Source organism: Pelodiscus sinensis, chromosome 11 (genome assembly GCF_052426305.1).
Source record: "Pelodiscus sinensis isolate ZL-2025 chromosome 11, ASM5242630v1, whole genome shotgun sequence".
NCBI classification, from domain to species: Eukaryota; Metazoa; Chordata; order Testudines; family Trionychidae; genus Pelodiscus; species Pelodiscus sinensis.
The window spans coordinates 12227732-12254893 of NC_143062.1; the positions used below are offsets into that span (position 1 = coordinate 12227732).

A 27162-nucleotide genomic window follows, 5' to 3' on the forward strand; every position below is an offset into this window, starting at 1 on the left:
TAGCCAAGATTGCTTTGCCTCCTGGCAGCCCCTAGCTGTTTCAATGGGCCTTTGCCACCCCCACTTCATTCCCCCAGTGTAAGGGTGTGTCTAAACTACACCCCTCTGCCAACAGAGGGATGTAGATTAGGCACATCACTATTGCAAATGAAGCAGGAGGCATGAGGGATTGGTTGGAAAAGGTTTTCCTTGTCAACCGATCCCCGTCTAGACGGCCGCTTTTTGCTGGCAAAGTGCCGTGTTGGCAAAAAGCGGCGGCCATTTCTATTCAAATGAAAGGTGGGATATTTAAATCCCAGCTTCATTTGCAATAGCGATGTGCCTAATCTACATCCCTCTGTCGGCAGTGGGGTGTAGTTCAGACACACCTTAAGGGAGTAGGCTCTAAACCAGCGCCCAACTGACCTAGGATCTGAGAAGGTGGCTTAAAGCAGCCTTCAAAACATACCCTCCCCCTACAGCAGGCTATGCTCACAATTTTAACTCCATTTCAATGATTTAGTTTTATAAGGTCCTCAGGTTTGTGGTCACCATTGTCAGCAGCATATTTGCTGAACTCTTGGCATATTAGCACTCACAAGTCAACCTACAGCCAGGGTTGGCTTTAAGAAGCGCGGGGCCCAATTCTGGGGGCGGGGCCCTGCATGCGCCCGGGACAGTACTGTGCATGCGTCGCGCGGGGGAACACTGCACGTGCGCTGTGCACCCAGGACGGCTGTGCGGCTGCATTACACGCCCAGGACGGCAGTGCGCATGCTTCGCACTCCTGGGGGGGAGCACTGCGCATGTGTCGCGTGCCCGGGATGGCAGCGTGCATGCATTGCGCGCCTGGGGGGGGAGCACTGAGCATGCGTCGCGCACCCGGGAGCGGGGCCCCCTTAAGCGCGAGGCCCCATACCGGGTAATCGGCCAAATCGGCCTAAAGCCGGCCCTGCCTACGGCCATCTCCAACGTGAAAATTCCTTGACTCTGCTGAATGTTAAAATCCTGGCTTGCATTAGCAGATTACAGCGAATATGATAAGCTTTGGGAGGGTACTACACCACGACCAGCTTCACGAACCAGGAGAAAATTCACCATAGACAGCTTTATCTTTCACAAAGTACTCGGGAAAGGGAGCTTTGGAAAGGTGCGTAACAAGCATGAAGTGCTTACTTTGATTTACATTTTATTCTTAGTAATAAGTAAACATTCTGGCTACGTCTAGACTGCAAGCCTCTTTTGAAAGAGGCTTTTTCGAAAGATACTTTCAAAAAAGCCTCTTTTGAAAAAGAGCATCTAGACTGCAACCAGTACTTTCAAAAAAGCAAGACACGTTTTCGAAAGAGCACCCAGGCTGTCTGGATGCTCTCTTTCGAAAAAGCAGTTTGCATTACATAGAGCCTTTTTTCAAAAGAGCACTTTTGAAAAAAGGCATTATTCCTCATAAAAAGAAGTTTTCCGCGGTAAAAAAAACTGCCACTTTCTTTCGATTTACTTTCGAAAGAACACGGCAGCAGTCTAGATGCAGGGGAAGTTTTTTCAAAAAAAGGCCACTTTTTTTGAAAAAACCCTGTAATCTAGACACACCTCTATGGGGAAGAGAATTGTATAAACCCAGGTTGTGAACGTGTTACTGCTAATGGAATGCGATCATCTGAGCCTGAGGCATTAAAAAGCAACGAATGACGAGCCGAGTTGGAACTCAGAGGATCCACATTGACGTACCCATTGTAGCTTTCTTTCTGGATTTTGTCCTTTAATACGCAAAAGCCTTTATGCTCTAAAGTATAACATGATGTTGTGCACTCATATGTACGACATAGCAGTGGCCCAGTGCACTGAAATCACCCTGAAGGGATGAACAGGGTTCATGTCCTTTCTTCTAGTCCATGAGCAACCGAAGAGCTGCACAGATGTCCTACATTTTACCATCTGTTTGGGCGGGTCCAAATTCTATGTTGTACCCTGTCATAAAATCTTTTGCTTTGCTTTTGGGCTGGGGGGCCATTGAGGGATGGTGTGAATCACCACATTTTTGAATAACTTTCTTGTAGTGCTTTGCAACCTTCTTTCAATTCCTTGGCCTGAAATTCTCCTCTGCTGCTTTACAGCATTAGCCAAGTCAGCTTCTCTTATGAATGCCCTGAAGTCTTCCTGTGTTTGCAGGTTCTCCTGGCTGAACTGAAAGGGAAGAATGAATACTTTGCTATCAAAGCTCTGAAAAAGGATGTGGTGCTAATCGATGATGACGTGGAATGTACCATGGTGGAAAAGCGGGTCCTTGCACTTGCGTGGGAGAACCCATTTCTTACTCACCTCTACTGCACATTTCAGACAAAGGTATAGTACTGATTTCACTTTTGCCTTTATGGGAATACTGGTGTCCATAGCAAAGCAAAATGGATGTGTGACTAGGCACACACTGTTTCTTTGCATGGGTTGAAATATGTTTTCATTGCCTGGAGGAACTGGTTCTGATTGTTCCTCCCTTGCACTGGTTTGTGCAAAGTGGGTGCAAAATGCCACTAAGCCTGGCAAAGAACAACATTTACAACTCTGTGTCCAGAGCAAGGTGTGGTTGATATTTCAATTACTGGTTTCATCCTGGCTGACAGTATCTTTATGACGACTCACACAAGGGAAGCCCAAATGGATGATCCATTCAAATGTACATTCACAGCTGACTTGTAAGCGCATGACAATAAGAGTACATCTAGACTACATGGTTCCGTTGACAGAGCCATGTAAAGTAGTTTACTCGGCATAGGCAAAGAAGGGGGGATTTAAATAATCCCCGCTTCATTAAAATAAAAATGGCAGCCACGCTATGCCGACGATCAGCTGATCTGGCACAGCGCAGTAGTCTAGACACGGCGCGGTCAACAAGGGAAGCCTTCATCGACCGCTCCGGTAAACCTCGTTTCACATAGACGGAGCCATGTAGTCTAGACACACCGTAAGATACAGAGGATGTCACTGAGCTAATGAAATCTGTAGCAATGGGACTCTTGATTTTGGTGAAGGTCTGAGCAGGAGAGAAAAGCTAAAAAATTCAAAAGAGCCTTTTATAAAAGCCATTTACCAGCTTCCTCTCTCGCTCGCCTCATCTTATTCCTTTTCTTGGTCAGAGGGAAGCAGCACACCCACGCTGGGTCAGAGTTACGAAAGCAAGTTAATTTTGTGTTCTCTCCTGCTTTGTGAATAGGATCATCTGTTTTTTGTGATGGAGTTCTTGAATGGAGGGGACCTGATGTTCCACATACAGGACAAGGGGCGCTTTGATCTCTACAGAGCAACGTAAGTCCCAAATCAGTGAGCAGTTTGCTTTTCTTGGGGGGGGTTAAAATAAGATTTAAACATAAAAAATGGCTCTTGGACAAGCTGTGCTGCGAGAACAGGTTGTCAATTTTGTCTTTCTTTTTGCTGCTCATCATCCTAAAGCACCTAATGATGTTGAGCCAATCTGTTTGATTGGCTGAATATTCAAGATGTATTTGAAAGCGTTTCTTCCATCCACTGCACGACCTTCTGTAATAAGAAGTGGGTGACACAAGGAAATGTTCTCTCAGCCTTGTTTTCATTTCCTTTGTAGGGTTGGGTTTGATTACTTTAAATAGCCTGAGGAACTTAATGAGACAGGAAAGAAGTTGTAGAACGTGAAATGTTTCTTAGCAGTGATTGAGATGAGTTTTCCTCTTAGCCATGTCTTCTGCAAGACTCTGACCCCTCTTCTCTATATATGGAACTCCAAGATGTGAGAAACGTATTCCCTTCCCTTGGGTTTCCAATTTTTTGGCATAGTAAAAATGAGTAACCATCAGCAAATTAGGGTGTCTTGATATTGTACACAGAGACGCTCTACTTATTTTGCAGATCAGAATCCAAATGTTTTCTGCCAACCCTTCAAGCATTTCCATTGGGAAAATCAAAATGAAACGTTTTCTTTTCAGGTTGGTTCAACATAAAAATGAATATTGTTGTGTTGAACAGACCTGCAATGGTTCATTTAGAATCAATTCAATTAAAAAAAACCACCTCCTGTTCTGAAAATTGACAACAAATTTCAACTTCTTGTCCTCATTTGGAGTGAAAAGAGATGTCACTTTCCCATAGTTTACCTCGTAGTCCAAACCAAATTTAAAGTGCAAGCTTCATTTATTTTCTCAAGGTCCAAAAATTAGCAGAATAAAACCACCTTGTTAACTGGCTGGTACATCAAAGTACACTATATACTTATTCTTTATTTAAACACTATCAAAATAATTAGTTTTCTGAATGTTTGGCAAAAAATGACTGATCCGCTTCCTCTTCTCTTAGCTGAGAGTAGCAATAAAACAAATCACAAAAAATGAACTTGTTCAAAGTTTAGTAGTAAGGATTATGGATTATTTATGGACACATTGAGCAACTAATCATGTGATTAGAAGGAATTCAACTTCAGACAGCAGGATTTGGTAGCTATAAGATGCCTTCTGTGAAATAGTTTTTAAAAGCACTTCCATTGACTACTTGATTAGTCAATAAGGGGGGAAACTGCAGAGCTGCAGCAGGGTTAGCTCATGAGCTTGGGTGCTAACCCTGGTCCATCTTTGCCTTTTAAATGTATTAAGAGCCGGAAGGCATAGCAGGGGGACTGGGTGCAAGCCGGGATTCAGCCTCTGCTTATTAAATGTATTAAGAGCTGCCAGGACAGCATATGCTTCTCAGGTAGTCGACTGGCCAACGAGTCGCTTACATCCCTAACTAGCCTTTTGTTGTCTTCATTAAATTTAGTGTGGAAAAATGTTAACATGTCTAAAATGAATCCCCACCTTGCAGCATCCACTCTCATGCGCTATAGGAGAGGGCCAGCTATCCAGTCATGTCTCTGGTATTGCTTTCAGTAAAAAAGCTTCTCAGATTACTTTTACTTGAACTGTAGGTTAGTGTGGGGGACTTGGAGAGTTTCTCTCTCCACATTATGTTTTTCAGGCGTTCTGGATTGTTTACCAAATGCATCTTGTTCCGGGAATGGGAACGAGCTGGCATTTGGGTTTTAACATTTTTCAGTGTAGCTCTTCACAAATGGGTGGTGATATGGGAGATTTGAAGGGTTCCCTTTACTTCCTTCCTCCCCCTTCAAATATGCCATGTCAGACGGGAAAATCCCAGTTTAGGTTCTGTCACAGAAGGGTCGTATAGGCAGCAAGGAACAGCTCCCTCCTGTCTGGATGCAGAGAGCCGTGCTCGGAGCAGAGTTTGATTGGACTCCAATTCCCCTAAACAGCAGTGATCCCTCCCAACAATCTTTACAAGGAGGCCACTTGCATTAGAACACGCTCTGGAATCACCGAACAGCCTACGGTTAGACCAACCTCTGTTAAACCACAGCCTGTAGTGTAACGTCTTACGTCTGATTTTCAGTGTAAACTTTGGTGAATGCTGAAGGAAGGTGTTCAGGTGTGATCAGCTCTACCTTTGTGTCTCTGACTTTTCTATGGTCAGGTTTACTATTAAAAGATGGGATGTAATGTTCTCTAGACACGAAGAATTCTATCCATTTTAAGATGATCCTGTGAGATTCCTAGTAGTCTGACCCGTTACTGTTGCCTTTTGAAGCTCAGCTGTGCAGCTCTCTGCAAGGCTACGTCTAGATTGGCATGATTTTTCAGAAATGCTTTTAACGGAAAACTTTTCCATTAAAAGCATTTTTGGAAAAGAGTGTCTAGATTGGCACGGACACTCTTCCGCAAAAGCACTTTTTCTGGAAAAGCGTCCGTGGCCAATCTAAATGCGCTTTTGTGCAAAAAAGCTCCGATCGCCATTTTTGCAATCGGGGCTTTTTTGTGCAAAACAAATGTCAGCTGTCTACACTGGCCTTTTTGCGCAAAAGTTTTGCGCAAAAGGGACTTTTGCCCGAACGGGAGCAGCATAGTATTTCCGCAAAAAGCACTGATTTCTTACAGTAGGAAGTCAGTGCTTTTGTGGAAATTCAAGTGGCCAGTGTAGACAGCTGGCAAGTTTTTCCGGAAAAGCGGCTGATTTTCCGGAAAAACTCGCCAGTTTAGACACAGCCCATGGCTGTGTCTACACTAGGCCACTTATTCCGGAAAAGTAGCTGCTTTTCCGGAATAACTTGCCAGCTGTCTACACTGGCTGCTTGCTTTTCCGGAAAAGCAATGACAATCTACTGTAAAATTGTCAGTGTTTTTCCGGAAAAACTATGCTGCTCCCATTCAGGCAAAAGTCCTTTTCCGGAAAAACTGTTCCAGAAAAGGGCCAGTGTAGACAGCATAGTAGTCTTTTCCGCAAAAAAACCCCGATCGCAAAAATGACCATCGGGGCTTTTTTCCGGAAAAGCAAGTCTACATTGGCCACGGACGCTTTTCCAGAAAAAGTGCTTTTCCGGAAAAGCATCCTGCCAATGTAGACATGCTTTTTCCGGAAATACTTATAACGGAAAACTGTTCCGTTTTAAGCATTTCTGGAACAGGGTGCCAGTGTAGACGTAGCCCAAGTGTATAAAGGGAGAGTAAAGATTAGATTTGGGAGAATGTTCCGTAGAGGTAGCAAAGCATCAAGAAAAGAAAGCTGCTGTCTCCTTGAATGCTTGGAGCTGTGTATAGAACTCAACAGGAGTGTTAAACAAAACTAATCCCTTGTAGCTGTCAGGAGAGGCATCAAAGTGATACTGTAAACTGCCAAGCCACGCTCGTTGGAAAGATATGGCAGAGTAAGGATATGAGAGATTAATTTTACCTGCAGTCTTACTACATACCATAACTCACAAGTAGTAGTATTCAACACTGCATTATGTCCATATTGTAAGCAATACGGGTTAATGATGCAACATCTAAGTATATGGGATTTTCCCCCCAAACAACTAACAATTTTGTAAACTTGCAATACTATTAGTCTCTAATAAACAAACACCTTTCTGGGTTGCATTCACTATGTAGAAAAATGTCATTTAATTAAGCAAGCCAGTTTGAAATGTTGTTGCTCTTATTTCAGGTTTTATGGAGCTGAAATAGTGTGTGGCTTACAGTTTCTTCACAGCAAAGGCATTATTTATAGGTGAGTGAGTGCCTCAAATACGGGGCCTTTATGAGTTGGTATATTTCTTGTGCTGTATTAATGGAGTCTGCAAATAATTTACAAGTAGGACACATACAAGGAGCAATTCTTTATTAAACATTTGATTTTATTCCAAGGGCTTTAAAATGCAATTCAGTATATACCTGAGAACAGTTATAGGTCGTCTCTTGTGTTTTCCCCTTTGCAATAAGAATAATGAAATATTGTGTTACACAGACGTGTCTTTGTTTCACATTAGTTATTGACAAGCGCCGTGTTCAGACTGAAACAGTTTGACTGTAGGTTAGTGGTAATGGAGATTTAGAGGTTCCCTGAGGCTGTGTTTATTCCTGCCGATGATTGTGTGAAAAGCACAAAAGCTAAAACTCTATGGTGCTGCCTTCTGTAGGAAATTAGGAGAGACACATTGTTTCCTGGGCTGTAACTCCAAATCGGAAATGCGCTTGCAGAGATGGAAATGCTTCCCACTGTTTAGACCTGGCAGGGCACATTCCGATCTCTAGTGCAGTTGGGTAAATATAGCGTCATGCCATCGCTGGTTGTTCTTGCGCTCAAACATTGTCCGTTCTTTTCCCTATTGAAACATAAAAGTCAGAGGTGGCAGAAGTTAAGATTTAAGTTACCCTGGCTCAGCATATATGTACATGGTTAGTAGTGTGCCTAGGACAAAGACCACTAACTCTATGCTTTGGTGCTGGCTGCAGTCCTGCAATTCCGTAGTTCTGGTAACACTAGCCCTTGTGTGAAACAGATGGGATAGGCCCTCTCTTCTTAGAGAGGCAGGTGTTCCACATCTTTCCTGTCAATATTTGGGGTGCACCTCTGGTGTACATCCAGCTACAAGCAAATTTCTGAAAGTGGGTGGTGGATAGAGCTGCTAAAGGCAGCCCACACTGCATCTTTATACAGGCTCTAATGTACATTTGGCTTAGAAGACACAAGTGGAACCACACGACAAATGAAAATCTCTTGTTTAACTGTCCTCATTTACCTACATGAGGACATCTACCAGCAAACAAATGGTGGAAACTAGAGGATGTGCCTCCATTTGCAAGGGAGTTCTGTAATTTTCCCATGTAGACAAGCCCTAAAAATCAATAGAAACTTTAAATGTTTGCAAATGGTTGCGATGCTGGAATGAACATGTTCCAGGTGAATTTTGAAAGGTTATTTGATTTTCATGGAGTAAACAATCCTATACATGAGGGTGACGTTTCTGTTTGTGTCAACCACTAAAATCTACTGGGGCAGGCATGATGGCAAATCTTGGAGAGAGGATTAATGGCGCAGCCTTAGCATCTTGTCTCAGCTGACTGTGCAACTTGATTGACCTTTGGATGAAATCTCATTCTGTTGGTGCCAAACTTCCAAAAACACAACTGAATACAAATGACTCTGGGCAAGTAGAATATGAACTACCACTTGCATGCAGCAATGGGCAGGGTAATTGGAACAATTTTTACCCCTGAAAGAAAACAACTGAAGAAAAGAATTCAGCTTGCAGAAGGAACTGGGTTCCCCAATCACCAAGCAACTTTCAAAAACTCTTGCACTTGCTGCAAAACAGAGGGGTAGAATCCAAATTGAGGAGAAGCAGCAAGTCTGGGCTGTGGTTCATTGGCACCTAAGGATTTCCACAGAGGATACTAGTACAAGAAATTAGAAATTAGTTTTGTTCAGGACAAATGCCATCTTTGCAACATGGGTAGGGAAGAGCTGGGATGTTTCCCTTAATCAGGGTGCAAGTGTCTGCCCCATGGCAGTAGCTTCTCATGGGGGCACTTGGTGGCGGGTGCACACTGCTGTCCCAAAGCCCTCATAGCTTGAAGGGAAAAAGTCTGAGGCGCTGGCAGGAACGCTTGCAAAACAGTCGAGAGCCATTTGTAAAAGGCAGCTGTTTTCAGGGGTTTAGTTCTTGCAAATTGTGAGTATCTAGGACAGCGTTCCCTCTATGGCTTCCATCCCTGAACAGGCGTGCGCAAAAAAAAAAATTCACATTGGGGGGAGCGTGGGACGAGGCTCAAGGTTGGGATTCAGGGTTATGTAGGTGGCTCACTGCTGGGGACAGCAAGGAAGGGCCCCTTCCCAGAGCTGTGGCAGTTCCAGCCTAGGGCAAGCATCTCTACATTGGCCATCCCAGCAGCTCCATAGTGGGGCCAGAGATTTCTCCCCAGTGCAGCCCTGAGCCTCTGCCCGGGCCTTAATAGAAAGCTGCACAGCTTAGGGGGGGACTTAGATCTAGAATGAAACCCTTGGTACAGAATTACTTAACGTCTTCCCTTCGACCACCCCTGAAAATGGGGACCAGGAGTGATTGTCCTGAACACACGTCTGTTTCCTTCTAGGGGATATCATCACAGTGGCAAAAGGTACAGGTGGTAAGGGTAGGTGAACACGAGGGTAACTAGCCATGCGCTTTCAGGGAAAGGGGAGAACTTATTCTAAAAGATGCAAGCAAGGATAGGAATGCAGCACCTAGCCATGGCTCCTGTGTTTAAGCTTGCAAAAACTTCCCTTTCACCGCGCTTACTACGCAGGTATTGTCAATGTGGGAAGAAGAGGGGAGCACAACAAAATTGTCTCTTAGATTCACATTTTCAGCCCGTTGAGATTTCAACAGAAACCGATTTGCTACAGTTCCAGAAATGTAAATGAGAAAACTTCTCTTATTTGCTGAAAGTGTTAACTGGGTGAGAGATAGTTACTCATTACTGCCAGGAAAGGTCGGTTACTTGTTTTCAACAAAGCAGTGTACTGATTTGGGGGATTTTTTTCCCGTTCCCATCTAGAGACCTCAAACTGGACAATGTGATGCTTGATAAAGAAGGTCACATCAAAATCGCTGACTTCGGGATGTGCAAAGAAAATGTGGTTGGAGAGAACAGGGCAAGCACTTTCTGTGGTACCCCAGATTACATAGCCCCTGAGGTAAGCACAGACCCAGTCAAGTGCTTCGAAGAGCAAAGTTGTGCTCTGGGGAATTTGCTTAGAAAGCCTCCTTTGGCGCACACCAACAGATAATTATCCTTCCTTTCACAGAGTAAGGGGAAATGGCTGAATTGTACTTAAATTAGCATTCTAAAAATATTTATTCCTGAACGATAGTACTCCAGTTAGAAAATTAGTCCAGACACTGCCCTAAAACTACTGCAGCCTTACGAGTACCTGCAGAACTAACGCATGCATCGTTTTTTTTTTTTTTTTGAAATATCAGTTCACTAACTGGATAGATTTAAATCTGAAAAATGCCCTAGTGCCCAAAGAACACAGGTGTGTCTCCTTGATTGTGAGGGACCTTGACACTTGCCTGCCCTTCATGTGAGGGGGGGGGTCTGGTCCGTGTCTGCTGTGGATCAGCTCCTAAAAATCATTACCCTTGCAGACTTCCCACTCTCTCTACAGGCAATGGTAGGCACATGCCATCTGCTGGGCAGTCAAGTGTCTCCCAGACTAAAACTTAACAAGGCTTTCCCCTAGTTCCTACAAGTTCTTTCCTCAGCATTTTCAAGCAGTGGGACTAAGACCATGTCTCATAAGAACAAGCCTCCTATCACCTTGCCTTCATAGCTGCAGTGAACGAGGATCATATACTCAGTGTTCCACACTTTACCCCAAATGGTTCATTGCCCTTATTATGAAGTGCTAGTTAACTTTGTCCTGTTTTCCACTTGGAAGATTTCACAATCCTTCCTTAGCATTGAGCTCAGACAGGAAATGGAGGTCCGTATGCTACTTAATTTATAGTGCCTGAAAAAACCCTGCTTTTTATCCTTGTGGGGACCAATCACTAGTCACAGATCCCAAGAATGTAATTATCGGTATATACACACACAACTGCTTACATAGGTTTTTCAGTGCTATTGTGACACAGGCTTTCACTGGACACCTTAGAACCGTGGTCACCAACCCGTCGATCGCGATCGACTGGTCGATCCTGGGGGGCCAACCAGTTGATCACAAGGCTTTCAGGGGCCCCCCCTCGCTGCCTCCATACCCAAGATGAACTTTGCACTCATGCTACCTCCAGGAACAATGGAGGTAGGGTGGTGGGGAGTTCTGCAGCTGCAGCCAGGTCCTAGAAGCGTGTGGGCTGCTCTTCCTCCCTGCCCCCAACAGCTGGCACAATACCTAAACCGCTGGTCTGTGGGGAGTGAAAGAGCAAGGCGTGTGCTGCTGGAGCGGGCACAGTCCGGGACTCCCCCTCAGCCTGGAGCCCCCTCCCTGAGCCAGCATCCCGTTCTCCACATCCTCCTGCATTCAAATTCCTTCCCCGAGCTTGCACCTCTCACTCTTTCCCACATCTAAATCCCTCATTCACCCCCCAGTGCCTGTATCTCCTGTCTCAACCCAGTGAGGCTAGACTGCAGGAGTTTTTCTGGCAGACATGCTCTTCTGGCAGCTCCTGTATTCCTTGTTCCATGAGGAACAAGGGGGCTTCCAAAAAAAGGGGGGTTTCTGACATTTGGCCCAGTCCAGATGAGCCAAGTGTCAGAAAAAAAAATTCCAACAGAAGGATTGAAAAAAAAAAAAGAAAGGGGTGGTGTAGATCTTGGCTTGTCCTGACATTTAACGAGTCAGGATTGCAGAGACACCACTACAACACTATTGGCATAATCATATTCTTTATTTAAAACATTAACTTGGTCAAAATTCAAAGCTGGTCATTTTTCCTTCTCCTGCATTGTGAAATTCAAAGTGAAACTAGGTTGTGTCTGTAATGCTGACAGTTGGAATCAAACCTGGGACCTCTGGAGCTTAGTACATGAGCCTCTCCTGCTTGAGCTAAAAGCCAGCTGGCACTCAGTGCAGATTGTAGAGCAAACTCATTCTCTCTCTCTGTAAGTGGTCCAAGTGCCACTCGATGGGACAGTGCACCACACACACAGATAGTGTGTAGGTGACAGATGCATTTTAGTAGACCACCCTCAAATCAAGTGACTTAGCATAAATCCAACTGAAATACAAGAGGGCTTGTGCTCTTAAGTTACCTAGGGGCTTTTAAAAACTCATCTCTAATACAGTCCCGACTGAGCTAACCAATAGATATTAGCTGTAACTAGATTTCAGATAATAGATTGTGATCAAAGAAACACATTTATCCAGTTCAGGGGTCTCCAACCTTCTTACGCATGAGATCACTTTTTGAATTTAAGTGCAATCCAGCATCTACTTCAAACCCAAATGCCCTTGCCCCGCCTCCTTCCCGCCACGGATCACTTCATTCCCCCTCCCTGCCTCACTCACTTTGGGATGCAGGGAAAGGGGATACAGGCTCTGATCTTGGGCTAAAGGATTTGGAGTGGGGGATGGGCTCTGAGCTGAGCCTGGGGCATGGAGTTGAGGTGCAGGAGGGGGTGCAGGCTCTGGGAGGGAGGTTGGGGGCAGGACTGGGGCCATGGTTCAGAATGTGGGCTCTAGCTGAACACTGCTTATCACAGGTGGCTGCCGGGTGGTGGTCTAGGGGGGGAAAGCAGACTCACCCCTCCGGTGGCCCTGCACCCCTCCCAAAAGCAGCCAGCAAACTCTCTCCCACCCCTGCTCTGTGGAGATGGGATACAGGGTGGGGGGAGGGGCACCCTGACATCAGCAGAGGAAGTGCCTGGCACACCTGTCATTGTGAGGAAGAGACACTGCAACTACTTAATCAGATAAACAGAACACTGGTCATGATTAAAGAACTTATGATGTGCTATGGAGCCTGATTTAACTTTTTAAAGTGAGACTTTTAGACTTGACGGAAAAGTTATTTTTGAAAGACCTGGGTCAGTGAGCTTCTGGAAGTAGCATTTCCTTGTAAGAATTTGTTTCTCTCTCTCGTCCACGTCCTGTCATGACAACAGATCCTTCAGGGCTTGAAGTACACGTTTTCGGTGGACTGGTGGTCATTTGGAGTCTTGCTATATGAGATGCTTATTGGACAGTCTCCTTTCCATGGTGACGATGAGGATGAGTTGTTTGAGTCAATCCGCATGGACACACCTCACTACCCCCGGTGGATTACCAAGGAATCAAAAGATATATTAGAGAAGGTAGATGTTGGCCATGACACAGGTGGTAGGTGGCAGTGGGTGACTCAATTCCACTCATGTTGTGATACCCCCAGATCTAGCTTACAGCCCCATGTTCCCTTTCCCACTGAGGAGATGTAAGGAATCAGAGCTCTCTCTTATACATGTTGTGTTTCGTAGCTCTTTGAAAGGGACCCAACGAAGAGACTAGGAATTACTGGGAACATCAAGGAGCACTCTTTCTTCAAAACGATCAACTGGACTGCACTAGAGAAGAAGGAGGTAGAGCCTCCATTCAAACCCAAAGTGGTACGTATCCTTCCGACACAGCCAGATGCTTCATATTTACTGTAAAAGCCAGAGAGCACTTATTGTCATTCTGATTTTCCCAATTCTCATTCCTGAAGCTAGAGACCAGTGGTACTTTAGCCTAACTGTCTGACAGTACTTGCTTATGAGGATACCACTAGTAAAGATGATTGTTGAAGAAACAGTGTGTCAGAAAAGCTGGACAATTTCCAACAGGGGGAAAGGAATGTGAACCATTCATTAGTTAAAGCTAATTTGGGGGAAATGAACTACAATTGGATGCAAGAATTCTTCAGTGAAAGAGTTGGACTAGCTGTAGCTTTTTCCATTGAAGAGCATCCTATTCTTACATGTTATCAAGCATAGTGTAGGATTTATTAATAATCTTGTGATCAATCGACTCCTACTGCGTGAGATGAAACTTTCAAATAGCATGCAATTTACCGTAATTTAGCAAATATAACCCGTGGGTTATATTCGTTTTTACAAACCCCCCCGCGGGGTATACTCGGGTGCGGGGCATACAAAAATTTTTAACACACCATCTCACCGCCTGGTTCCTCTGCAGTCGTAGGAAGGGGCGCTCATCTGGCTGTACAGGAACCGGGCAGCGAGCGCTCCCCGGCCTGGAAGCTGGTGGCTGCGCAGGAACCGGGCAGTGAGTAGCTGGCGAATTCCCCCCCATCCTTCCCCGCACCATAGATATACCCCCAGCACAGCCTTATATACCCCGCGGGTTATGCTCGTGCGTGAGTATACAAGATTTTTTAACTCAAAAGCAAAAACCGTGGGGTATATTCACTAAAAGACGGTATATGTAATCACTGAGAACTACCACCATTCAAACCAAACCATCTGAATGAAGATTACAAGTCTGAATATCTGTTTCAAGAGAACTTCCACTATAATCCGTCTTGGCATACAGTCATTTGCACCTGGATTAGGAATCTTCCAGAAGCACATGTAAAGCACTTCATTTAGCACCAGATGCTGCTTTCCCATAATGAAACAGTAACCAATGAGGCAATCTCTTTTCCATCCCTAATCTTGGAAAGAAAAGTACCTATCTGCTCCACACCACCTCAGATCAACTCAGTCCCTAGGGGGAAGGAAGGGTTTCTCTTCTTCACATGCACTGTTTAATAGTTAAGTTCTCTGAGGAAAGCATGGGGAGCCTTGTAACCCAGGCCCCTGTGATTTTATCACTTATATTCCATGATTAGGACCAGCGTTCCCTCTAAGCTGCATGGCAGTCCAGGTTCACAGGGGATTCATCAGCCCTCTTCCCCCAAGTCAGTCAGCTCCATGCTGGTTAGTTGCCTGTGAAGCTGGGCTGCTGAGCGAGAACAAGGGTTAGGACAGAGGCTTTCTACATCCAAGAGCATTGCAGCCTAACTATTTCTACCCTCTTTCTTTAACAGAAATCAGCAAGTGACTACAACAACTTTGACCGAGAGTTTCTGAGTGAGAAGGCCCGGTTATCTTACAGTGACAAAAACTTGATTGAGTCTATGGATCAGTCTGCATTTGCTGGATTCTCTTTTATTAACCCTAAGTTTGAACAGATCCTGGATAAATAGTCTCTGAACATTCGGAATTAAACATTGTGAACAGAGGCTTCCAAATGCTAAGTGACATGTGGTCCAGCAATATTGTCCTGATACCTTTCCTTCAAAATAATATACAGTAGCGTGAATTATTTCTTACTGCTGATTCACTGGCAGTGGTCTTTTGCATGGTTAGGCTTAAGGTATTAAAAATCATGTGTGTATTAATTGGGAAAATGTAAATTTTGTGTTTGGTTACTTGAATATAATTATATATATGCTGTATATTTTGCTCTGGAAACAAGACATTAGAGAACAGTGTCTTTTTTAAACTATGGTTGAACCTTTTATCCATCTTCAATAAAATAATTTGAAGTTATATTAAACTTTGACTTTAGCCATTTTTTCCCCTCCAAAATGACACTCATTTACTTGCACGCTACTGTTAAAGGGAAATTGAGATTATAGAAACTTTCCTCATCTAAAAAGCAATGACTTGAAAGGATACTCCACCCAGGACTAGTTTCTCTCTTAGTGTCAGAGACTTGCCTGTTTGCTCATTCTGACCAAACAACTTTGCATCATTACAAACTAATATTTTAAGACCTCTCATAAGTGCGGTGACTCCAGATTGTTCTAGGCTAAATAGTTTCATGCCACAGCTAACAAATGTGTTGGCCATCTGTGGCTGCTATTTGTGACTATTCTCTTAAGTTTAGCCTCAGCGTCTCTTTAGTTTTTGACACACAAGAATGACTAAGTACTGCTAAACTTAACTGATTTCTCTCCTCCAGCCACTAATGTAATAGTTACAATCTTCCACCTGCAATGTAGCTTAAAGGGATGGGGTTATATTATGAAAAAAGAAATTAGTCTCAATTCACTGTGTGACATTTTTTCCATGTGCTATGCTTCACTGGTTACTCTAAATATTTATCCTTGGCAAACATAAGCATCAGATGTTCTGGCCCAAGTATCTGGCAACAGCCCACTTCCTAGGAGTAAATTTTTAGAGGCTGAAAGACAAGTTTCCACTGCTATAATGTATTAAATGCATTTACTAATACATGGGAGCAAAAAGATCACTGCCTCTTACAAAAATGACCTGGTTCAGCGATTATATGGAATATAATCCACTTACCGGACCTGTCACAGAGAGAACATTTCCACTGAACTGCCACCAGTTTTCACAATAGACTCTATGAACCCCATGGCTGCGTCTAGACTGGCAAGTTTTTCCGCAAAAGCACTTGCTTTTGCAGAAAAACTTGCCAGCTATCTACACTGGCCGCTTGAATTTCCGCAAGAACACTGACGATCTCATGTAAGAAATCAGTGCTTCTTGCAAAAATAATATACTGCTCCCGTTCGGGCAAAAGTCCTTTTGCGCAAAAGGTCCAGTGTAGACAGCTCAGATTTGTTTTGCGCAAAAAAAGCCCCGATTGCGAAAATGGCGATCGGGGCTTTTTTGCACAAAAGCATGTCTAGATTGGCACGGATGCTTTTCCGCAAAAAGCGCTTTTGTGGAAAAGCGTCCGTGCCAATCTAGACGCTCTTTTTCACAAATGCTTTTAATGGAAAACTTTTCTGTTAAAAGCATTTGCGGAAAATCATGCCAGTCTAGACGTAGCCCATGTCTTTTCAGTGTAACTCTTGCTAAAACAAAATCCTGCTTCCACTTAATAGCTTATAGCCACCTGTGAACTTTATACTGTTCAACACCATCTGTACCTGAAAGGGAGAAAAATAATTCCATCTAGGACAGGTTAAACCACTTACATTACACAAGCCTACTTCCAAGTACAGAGAGTTGACTTACTCAAAGTATAATCTCTATTTGGCTCAGAACCAACATTAAATATCCATCTGGCACTATGGAATTAGTCTTACACTTCAACTGAGCACCTTAAACTAATAGATAGATAAAAAATGATACTGAAGTGCTGCTGTTCTACAAGTTTACTGCATAAAATAGGGCCCTAAATTGCTAACTGGTCAGAAAATTCCACAACTATGTAACTGGCAGTGGGCTAGCAAATGGTGCTACACAGCAAGACAACACACAGGTGGTGGGTGGGTGGGTGTGTGGGTGTGGGTGTCACAACCATTAAGTGTAGCTGCTTCAGAATATTTGCTATCCTAGGGTCCATTACGTTTAATGTTTATTTAGCTTCTGGGGAGAAGAGGATTTTTTAAATTTCATAAATCAGAATTGCTCATTAACTCAACAATCAAGTGTACCCTGCATATACAATTTAAACGGCTAGAAGCTACAATGTTGAGATCAGAAGAGAATTAATTCCTTCTTGGGATTTCTTTATCCAAGGTACACTAAAAAATTGAGGGGGTTCTTTAAGAATTTAGAATTAGGAGCTGTTGTTTCTGAGCATGAGAACATCCTACTGAAATCCTTCCTGAGGTACTGAAATAAACCACAGATCTATGCTAAGACAAGGCCAGTTAGTTTCAGAAGAACTTTCTACTAAGTGTGATGCTCAAACATGGAATATTTGGCAGAAGGTTAGTATAGTTCATTGAACTACAATAAAACCTTGCTATCGCTGGCAAATCCAGTGCAGAAAGATTTAATTTTGCAAATCAGTGGGTAAGCAGACACAAAGAACTAACCACGAAACCTACACTGGTTAATTTGACAAACATAATTTTGATAGAATACTTCATAGCACAGGAGGTTTCACCTGGATGTGTACATGATGGCTCAAGGAGACACACCCGCACTCGTGTTGATCAAGCTAAGAAGAATGTAGCCACAGCAGCAGGAGAGCTAGCTGCCCCCAGTACAGATGTAGCAGCTGAAACAGATACACGCTTGGTGCGTAGTTTTGAGCCCTCTAGCCTGGGTATGTCTCCGCAAACTGGAATTCACATCTCTAGCTCAAAGTGCAGACATGCCGTAAGCCTCAGGCAGATGAAACCTCGGTCAGGAAGACTGCTCTGGCTTTTTAAATTGTAGATTCAATCATATCACTTTCTTGGTTTTGTGTTTTAGAAAAGCAGCATTACTTTATAAAGCTGGGACCTCCAGCTGAAGCATCAGTGTTCTCATAGTAAGTTCAGGTTTATACAGGCAGACCCAGTTTGGCATTTTGTTTCAGATAAAAGGGTCCCTACACACTGGGGATCTGCCCCAAAATCAGCTGCCTAATTGCAAACTCTCAGCATAGGCAGAACAAAAAATAAATATTAACACACAGTTTGTGGTTTCAAGCAAAGGTAACCTAACCAGAGATGCCAACCAATGGCTGAAAGGGGAAGGGGGAGACGTCACCAGAACTAAGAAGGCTTAGGTCTGACTTACCTGGCTACACTCTTGTCCTTTACATTTGAGATTGTTGTGCCTAAGGATGCTTCATCCTTCTGCAATAGAATGGCAGAGATTACTCCAAGATTACAAGTAATTACAAATATAGTTTCAAATCAGGCTCTCAACACACTCAGATGTCTTTTTGAGACCAGGACTTCAAGAAGGGAAAATGTGTATCTGCTTTAACCAAAGAAAGAAGGAATTTTACAAAGCTTGCACATCCCTCTAGCTGGTAGGGGATGCTGAAATGATTTACTGGGAGTTCCTGACTCAGCTAATCGGTGTCCATCAAGAGGCTTACTTAACATGTAGGAAGAGTTAATATATCCTCCAATGAGTAACCGGACACACACTGCAATTTTTATCGGCATCAACACAATACACATTTCAGATTTTAGACATTACAAATATTTTCTGTACTGCTGTTCAAGTGACAGTCTAATTCCCCACTGATAAATGGAACTAAGTATTTGATCACTACCATTAGCCAACAATTAAATACAAACCCTGTAACCATTGTGCGAGAGAGCCACCTTGTGGAAGACAGCAGATTACAGCTATAGTCTATCCAAACTGGTCTGGACTGGCCACAAGGGCTTAGTTCCAGCTGCTGCTAAAAGTGGCCATACAATTCACTGCAAAGAGCCGTTTTAAGGCCGTTTAGAAAAAAAGGCAACTGGAAATGAGTTACTTTTAATAAACCATGGTGCTACATTTGAGGAGGAAGAGGGTATCGCAATTGCTGTGGTAGATAAGTCATCACACTAAGGGGAACTAAAGCTACTAGCAATCAACATTTTCCAAAAAGGCCGTGTGCCTGGCAAGGCTGTCTACAACACAGTAAGTTGTGGTTCCCGATATGAACACGTCTGAGAACCCCTAGTCTAGATTAATGACGGCTGGGTTTGCATTCTCATATACCGCAACATAAATAGAAAAAGCATTACTGACACTGTTACATCTAGCTTACTTATACTTGCACAAATGGACCATTTAAATCCAAACGCTATAGCAGAACAACCTTTTACTTACTAATTTGCAGCTACTGGTACTGATGATTATCAGGTAGATGAAAATTAATCTTTTTTTTTTTTTTTTTTTTTTTAAGGAAAAAAAGGAATCAAAATTATATTTTAGAAGGTCATAAATTCTAAACATTTAAAATGACAAAAGCAGTTAATTTTCATTGAAATTTAGAAAGCATCACTTTACAATCATAATTTCATGTGTATGTTGATAAGCTCTTCTATTTTAAATCTAAACTATGGCTGCTTCTTTGCAGCTGCAAAAGATTTTTGCCAACCTGAGCAAATCTCAGCTTCTGCCACACACTACAAGTAAGATAGCCCGTGTCCCTCACCTCCATGAAGTAGGTGATAATGAAGTGAAGAGAAAGTGACTCACCTTATGCAGTAACTGAGGTTCTTCAAGATGGTTGCCCTTCTGTGCCTCATCGGAGATTTGTCGTAACAGGACCCTCAGTAGGCTGTGCAGGCAGGGCAGCCATGCAACCACCCCCTCAGTTCCTTCTCTGCCACAGAGGATTGACAAGTATACTCCAAAGTGAGGAGGGAGGAGAGGGGGGAAGCACCGATAGGGAGCAACCATCTCAGAAGAACCTCAGTTACCACTCAGGCAAGCAATCTCTTCTACTTCAAGGAGCCTCTCCCCTTGTGGGTTCCTGTACCAGCTGCTCCAAGCAGCAGTCATTTAAGCTAAGTTGCTGGAGTGCAAGAGCCCCTGCCACTCAGGCAACATGCATGCCAGCTGTTTGGGGAGGGGAAGTGCAGTCATACACTTCCCAGGACCCAGAGGTGCTGCAGGATTGCCAGGTACTGATCCTGGCTGCCCCTGTCCCCTGCCCAGACCCCCCACAAGTACCCTGTCCCTTGCCCCAACCAGCACTATCCCCAGCACCCTGTCCCAGCCCCAGCACCACCCTGTCACCAGTCCCAGCACCCTGCCACCTACCCCAGAACCTTGGCCCTGGCCCCAGCACCCTGCCACTCACCCCAGCACCCCGCACCACCCTGTCCCGAGTCCCAGCAGTCTGCCACCCAACGCAGCACCCACCCACCCACCACCGTGCCCAGCAGGACCATGTCCCTGACCCCAGCATCCTGCTCCAGCACCCTGCCACCTATGCAAGCATCCTGCCACCCAGCAGCACCCTCTCCCCAGCCCCAGCACCCACTACCCTGTGCCCAGCCTGCACCAGCACAGTTGGGATCACATTAGTGAGGCTTGGGCATGTGGCGTGGATTTTTTTTTCCATCTCACTTGTGTGACTTTTCTGCAGGTCAGTGACCTTTGACTCAAAACAGGTTCCTCACCCCTCTCACATATAAAGACAATGCTAAAACCTTTTGAGTTTTAATAATATTTTATTTAAAAAATGAAGCCAGGCCAACAAGCCCCCAATTGGGGCCAAATCCCCATTTCATTGCAGCATCATAACACTCCTGCACCACCTGACCCCAAACCTGAGCCTATCATACACTGGAACCCCCGTCCTGAGCCTCTTACATCCCCAAACTCCTGCATCCCCTCCACACTGCAAATAAGTCTTCTGCCACAACATTCCTCCACCTTACACACACTGCAAATCTGTGTCCTGAGTCCATCATACTCACAGTCTCCTTACCTTGAGTCCCTCACTTATCCAACCCAACTCCTGCACCCTCACATCCACAAGCCCGTGACTTGCTCGGCACCTCAACCTTCCACCTGAGCCCAACAGTCCCCAGCCTGGAGCCTCCTCCCCGAGCCAGCATCCCCTTCTCCTGCATCCACATTCTCTCCCAGAGCTTGCACTTCTCACCACTTCCCACACCCAAATCCCTCATTCCCACCCCAGAGCCCGCACCTCCTGTCTCAACCCAGTGAGAATGTATAAGGGCTGGGAATAGCAAGTGATGGAGAGGAGGGGAAGAGAGGATGGGGTCTTGGGGAAGGAATGTGATTTTCATGCATTGCTGGGTTCCCCTTTTTTTTTTTTTTTTTTTTGGCTTGATAAACCTAGGGGTTCCTTGAAATTCTGAAAAGCTGAAAAGAGTTCCATGGCCAAATAAAATTGGGAAACACTGGTATAGTCGATTAACCGATAAGCAAAAGCTTATAGGTTAATGCTATAGACTACATGCATTTTCCCTCCCCTCTCCCTTGCCAGTGAATTTAACAGCAGGCTGGCCAGCAACCTGACTCAGTCCTGGCTCGCGCCGGGTCCGGGACTTACCCCACTGTGGCTCTTCATTTAAAACATATTGGGAGCCAGGCATGCAGGCAGTCTGGCTCAGTTCCTGCTTGCACCAGTTCTAGGAGCTCAGACACACCCCCTAGACAGGAGCTGCTGCCACCCCACGCTGCTGCCTCTTTATCAGAGGCAGCAGCACAGGGCAACAGCCTCGTCCCCAGGGACTATAGAATAGTCGACTAACTGATATTTAACATCCCTATTCAAGGCTGTTTCCCTATTGTCTGCATGCAGTTTAGGGGGAAAATACAAGTATGTATATGGGTCAGTTAAAGTAGAAACAGGAGGCTACTTTAGTATTAATTTTGAGTGTGGACAAAGCTACTTGAAGAATGTCATGTACTTTCTTTGTACATGGACATGGGATTACTATGAGGGCTCCCAATTTCCCCACTCCTCTAGCTGAAGTGATTGCAACTAAAATGCAAGTTTCATAGACAAGTGCAAAAGCGAGCAAGTGGCAAAGGGCTCACAGGGTTTGCCCATGAGGGTGCAGATGACTAGGTTGAGGCCCCACATGGGGGTAGGCTCCCGGATGTGGGGTAGGTCAGGAGTTCTGGATAGGCTCTCGGATGTGAGGTAGGTCAGGAGTTCTGTATAGGCTCTCGGATGTGAGGTAGGTCAGTAGTTCTGTATATACCCCCGAGAAATCATTTCATGATTGGGTGAACAAATATACTAAACCCATCAATAGTGGTGTGGATGGTGGCTATTGCAGAAAGACGGTCTCGGAGAGAGCTGAGGGAGAGGCCTGAGAGCTTAAGGGACAGCATCTAGTCCAGGATCGTGGGGAGTGGAACTATTCATGAGGAAACATGACAGATTTGACACCATGTACAGAAATGCTACCACTTATGCGTGTAGGTTATCTGTGTAGATGGTTGACGGCTGTTGAGCAGAACCTCCGGGACTTCAATAGAGCAGGCATTAGCCAGAGAACAGCCTTGCCTTGAGCTGCAGTATCTGAATGTGTGGATGGTAGAGATGACCCGCATCCCGCGTGAGGAGGCAAGGTACCAGAGGCAAGGACCATGGCGGTTTGGTGATAATGCAACTGAGGTAAGGAAACCAGGTCACGTTGTGCCCAGTAAATAGGCTACTATGAGGTCTTCTGTGTTGTAGGGAATGCAGATGATGTCTTCATCATATGGACCGGACCCAGGCAATCTAAAACACCATCTAAGGTTGTCCATGAGAATCTGAACGATCTTGCTGCGGATGTGCAGCAGGAAGTGATGGCATGCATTGCAGACCACTCGCAGCTCCAGGAGGTTGATATGCAGCGTAGACTCTGTGGGTAACCATTCACCCTGAACAAAGTGTTGTGAGAACTGGGCTCCCCACCTCATGAGTGAGGCATCTGTAGTTATTGTTAAAGATGGAGGGCTGCATTTGAAAGGATTTTGGTATAGACATTGTCTGGGTTTGTCCATCAAGTCAAGGATGTCTGATTCTGAAAGGCATGGATAGCCTTTGTTTGTGGAGAGTACAGTTCAGAGACAAGTCTAGCGGGGTCTCAAGGAGTCAAGCATATTGGACAAACATGGCATCTACCACATGTTTGGCAGTTGTTTGAGAACTACTTTGTATTACAGAATGAGATTCGTCAGAGTGTTGAAGCAAGATTACTGATCCCATGGTATAGTGGAGATGGGTGCCTATAAATTCAAGCTGTTAAGTTGCATTTTTGAGGGTTGAGTTGCAGGCCCAGTCGAGTGAAGAGATAGAAGCAGTTTCCTTAACTAGCAGTCGCAAGTTGGTAAGTCCTAGAGTTCGAGGGTCGATAGCCAATCTCACCTGTCCAATGCACGGACTGTAGTAGCAAGGGTAACCAGGTTGAGTCTGAGTAGAAACTGAGCATACATAAGAACCTGCTGGTTAACCAATGCTTAAAGCTTGGGGATCCAGGCATGGCCATGAGGCCAGCCAATGACCGCCAAAATGGGTGAGGAGAAAAGGCGGCAAAATAATAAAAAGGGTAACTGTAGGCAAAAAGAGGGACTGAAAAGTTTTCTGAGGGCACTTCTCTTGTTCCACCCAAAGCCAAAGGTGACAGAGAAGGCACTGAGGGGACAGGTGGCTGCGCATGCACGACTGCTGCTTGGAATGGTTCGAGTCATCTGCTTCACATGCACAGCCTACTGAGTGCAGCACTACCACAAATCTCTGACTAGAGGAGTGCTTAGATTCCTGGAGTGGAGCACCCAGAGGGACACTCCTCAAAGAAGAACTTAATCCTTCCTCATCTTTACTCTCATGCATCTGAAATGTATTTCACAGCCTTCCAACGTGGACAAACCCATAAAGCGTGTTGACCTGAGGAGATATTACACAACTCTTCATGCTCCTGTAGCATAGTTGGTCTAAGGGGACCAGGAAAGAAACACAAACATCTTGAGTTTTCGCATTTGATCTTTATTACTTTGCTCAAAGGTCACATAAGATTCATTTTGCCTAGAAGATTAAGCTGAAAGCTAGCCACGTCAGAAAGGTTAGTTTAAATCATCTAAGAACTGTAACACAAACATAGTAAGCCATGTTTAGTAATTAACCCCTCTGAATAATGACTCACTTTTGTGAAACCAAAGGGAACGTGTACAGTTTTTAGATAGTAATGAGCAATTCTTGTACAATGTATTTCCAGAGCTCACTATTATTATTTTTTTAACAGGAGAGATGGAGGTGATCATTTACTTATTTTTACATTCTAGTCTTTTTGTGTTTTACTAATTCGGCAGGTCAGATGCAGTCAATGACATTATTTGTAAATTAAAACAGAATTGGCAGCTACAGATTCTCCTTTTTATTTTTAAATACTGACATACAATTTATTCATACTTTTACACAATGATTTTTTTACTATGCAGCCATCTTGCAAATGAGAAACTGCTCTGATCACTGTATATTTAAAAGCAGTCTATAAAAATATCTACTATACATAAAACATTTAGCCATATAGAATTTAACAGCACCTCTGAAAGTTCTGAGACCAAAAACACACAGAGAACAGGCTCAAAACTATAGTAGTCCAAATGCTATTTTGGTAAACCTCTGCTTTTCAAAGCACATTAAGAAAAAATACTTGGGAATTTGCTCTTAGATAACTATGGATAAAAGCTAAGTTTCCTCAATTTACCATCATTAAACATAAATAACCCCTAATGTTGTGTGGCCCAGGTCCAGAGGAAACAGGACAAGTTAAAGGATAGGGCTGTTTTTCTGATTTATTAACTAATAGGTGGTCAGAAGGGAATCTGCCTTCCAGCATCTCTTCCCTCTTCAACACAAACATCTTTAGGGTTTATTTTGCTGTGCACCAACAAATGTCTTAGTAGTGCTTTGTGCTCTAACTTTAGACAGTAACTATTAATAGATATAATAAATTATATACTTTTCAATGCATATTACTGGTTGTATGGATTACAGACAAAAAGCTTTTGATGCTAAGGTTCTAAGCAAGTGGTTTTGATATCCAAGGCATTAATTTTCTGAAATGAACTCTAGCAATATGGCTTACTTCCAGTACATTGACTATATTGCTAAGATTACCTTAAGAAAACAAATCACAGCCGCAGTGCATTATATTGGTGTCCCCAACCCTGCTTAAAACCGTACCATTTAGCCCTTGCCTGCAAAGCTACCTTGGCAGAACCCAATTCTCAAGACAGATTCAACTAAAATGTATTAACAGATAAATACCAGGGTTGGATTAACCACCCAGATAATACAGTTATCAAAGAGATACTCTGATAACTCATGGGCAGCTTTCTTAATTTCATTAACTATTAGGAGATACCTATTGTATTGCCAGCTAAATTCTATCTCCAACACAACATGGACACTATATAATGGCTTGAGACAATGAAGAAGGTAGTGTATGGCCTTGACATGCATAGAAAATTCTACCACTTTTTAGCATCAGACATAAATGCACTTGCAATTTCACTGAAGTGTAAAGATTTTAAAATCAAAATACAGAGATGACATTCTTTAAAAAAAAAAAAATCAATTTCCAAATTCGCTCAAGGGTTTTTGTATTTATACAAATCTCAGGAGGCTAAAATCCTATTTTAACATTCTCCCCTATTGATTTAATGCTCCTTCATAGATAAACATTTTTAGGGTAAAATGTATTGGATCTTTTGAGAGCCCAATACATGGGAGTATATTTCACCCTGAATGTGGAAGTTGTATCCTCTCCTGGAAAGTTTGCTTAACCTGGGCAGTAGAGATATTCTGAAAGGTATCTGCCATCTTACCCTTTAATAATTGCTATCTAGAGTAATTTGGACTGTTAACAAGCCAGCTATCTGTACTTAAAACCATCCTTCCATAACAATCAACAGGGTACAATGGTACAAAAATACCATTTTGCACAGAGAATATAAAGGAACTTGCTGTGATAGCAAAGCCCCCTGTCAATATAATATCAAGTAGATTTTTAGGCAAAGGGGAAAGTAACCCCACTTCCAAATACACACACATGGGTGCTTTGCAACCCCTGAACTATGCTAAAACACAGATGGAGGATGAAAGAAAAAAGGGGTACTTGAGAAACTGCGTTGGGGCCTCCCATATCAAGTGGTTTTACATCAAATGGAGCTTCCAATGCATTAAATGCAGAATTTCACATTATATTCAAAAGAATATATACATACTAAAAAAAGTCATCTCATTCTAGGCAGGCATTCACAGTAAAAATAAGAGGTACTCTTAGAAAAGCCACTACTGAAACAAGTAAAAAGTTCAGTTAAAACTTGACAGTAAGCTGACAAGAGCAATTAATCTTGCATGATCCACAGATGAAGAATAAAACAGTTGAAAAACTGCATATTCACAGAAGGAAAATTATAAGCAACTTCACTGGGTTTCCCATAAATATTTCCAGACTTGCACATTTCATCTTGCAGCATTAAAAATCCTCCAGAAACATGGATTTTCCCACAAGTCATTGAAGCACATTCTAAAAGCCTTACAGAGAGGGGAAGTGTGTGCATTTGACATTGCTTGATCTCCTTGGATGTCTTCTCCAGTCTCATGTACCTGAGGTATTTCCTTAGTGCTTCTCTAGCAGGCAGGGGATGTTGTCATGGTCCACGGGAGTTATAGGTGATTAGGTACTGTCCTCAAGGCTTCCTCTCTCGAGCGATCTACATCTACATTCTGTAAGCCAAAGACAGAAAGGAGATTTAAGCAAAGTTTCTCCCTGCTTTGATGCGTCAGACTGAGCAAAAGCCTACATCACAAAGGGTAAGAGATGGAACTTTCTTTTCTTACACAGCACCTTGAATGCTCATTTTCCTCAGAAGATTTGAAATGAGACATAAGGCTCAGCCTACACCAGCCAGAGCTTGGAAACCATGATTAAAACTTCATGCCAGCTATTAAGTTCTCTACAAAGCCAACTCTCTACTATCAGATCACAGGTCTTCTTTGCTGCATCAGTTAGGAAGTCGATTATGCCAGCTGTTAAAACACTCTCATATAGTCCTATTAAGTTTATCTTTAAAATGTGGTTCCTTATCCGCACTGTGTTCTATGTCAGTTTAGTGGGAACTGTACCCCTTGTACGAGCATAATCTAAGATACCAGCTTGCAAAGACTGCATAGGAAAATGAGGCGGCCTGTGTACTGAGCAGTAGCTGTCACAGAGCCCTGGGC

At 43.7% G+C, this 27162-nt stretch overlaps 2 protein-coding genes and 1 long non-coding RNA gene across 11 annotated transcripts in view; 1 reads left to right on the plus strand and 2 right to left on the minus strand.

Annotated features, from left to right (window-relative positions):
- The window catches only part of PRKCD (protein kinase C delta), a 127966-nt gene extending 112657 nt beyond the window's left edge, over positions 1-15309 (plus strand). For 4 of the 5 annotated variants that reach the window (XM_075939352.2, XM_075939350.2, XM_075939351.2 and 1 more), the window contains 8 exons: positions 1002-1129; positions 2149-2322; positions 3188-3279; positions 6976-7038; positions 9849-9987; positions 12900-13088; positions 13248-13376; positions 14798-15309. In XM_075939352.2, the coding sequence (XP_075795467.2) occupies positions 1002-1129; positions 2149-2322; positions 3188-3279; positions 6976-7038; positions 9849-9987; positions 12900-13088; positions 13248-13376; positions 14798-14956 (1073 nt within the window). In that variant the 3' untranslated portion in view covers positions 14957-15309. The remainder of the gene's footprint in view (positions 1-1001; positions 1130-2148; positions 2323-3187; positions 3280-6975; positions 7039-9848; positions 9988-12899; positions 13089-13247; positions 13377-14797) is intronic. The other variant, XM_075939353.2, reaches the window with a different exon arrangement.
- Positions 7032-20200, minus strand: LOC149523783 (uncharacterized). Its single transcript, XR_016350416.1, has 3 exons — positions 19653-20200; positions 18243-18301; positions 7032-7633 (listed from the first exon to the last, which is right to left on the minus strand). It is a non-coding gene; the product is annotated as an uncharacterized LOC149523783 (long non-coding RNA).
- Positions 20201-23895: 3695 nt separating this feature from the next.
- PFKFB4 (6-phosphofructo-2-kinase/fructose-2,6-biphosphatase 4) overlaps positions 23896-27162 on the minus strand; it is a 102135-nt gene continuing 98868 nt past the window's right edge. For all 5 annotated transcript variants that reach the window (XM_089781078.1, XM_075939361.2, XM_075939360.2 and 2 more), the window contains one exon: positions 23896-26664. In XM_089781078.1, coding sequence (XP_089637204.1) covers positions 26605-26664 — 60 coding nt within the window. In that variant the 3' untranslated portion in view covers positions 23896-26604. The remainder of the gene's footprint in view (positions 26665-27162) is intronic.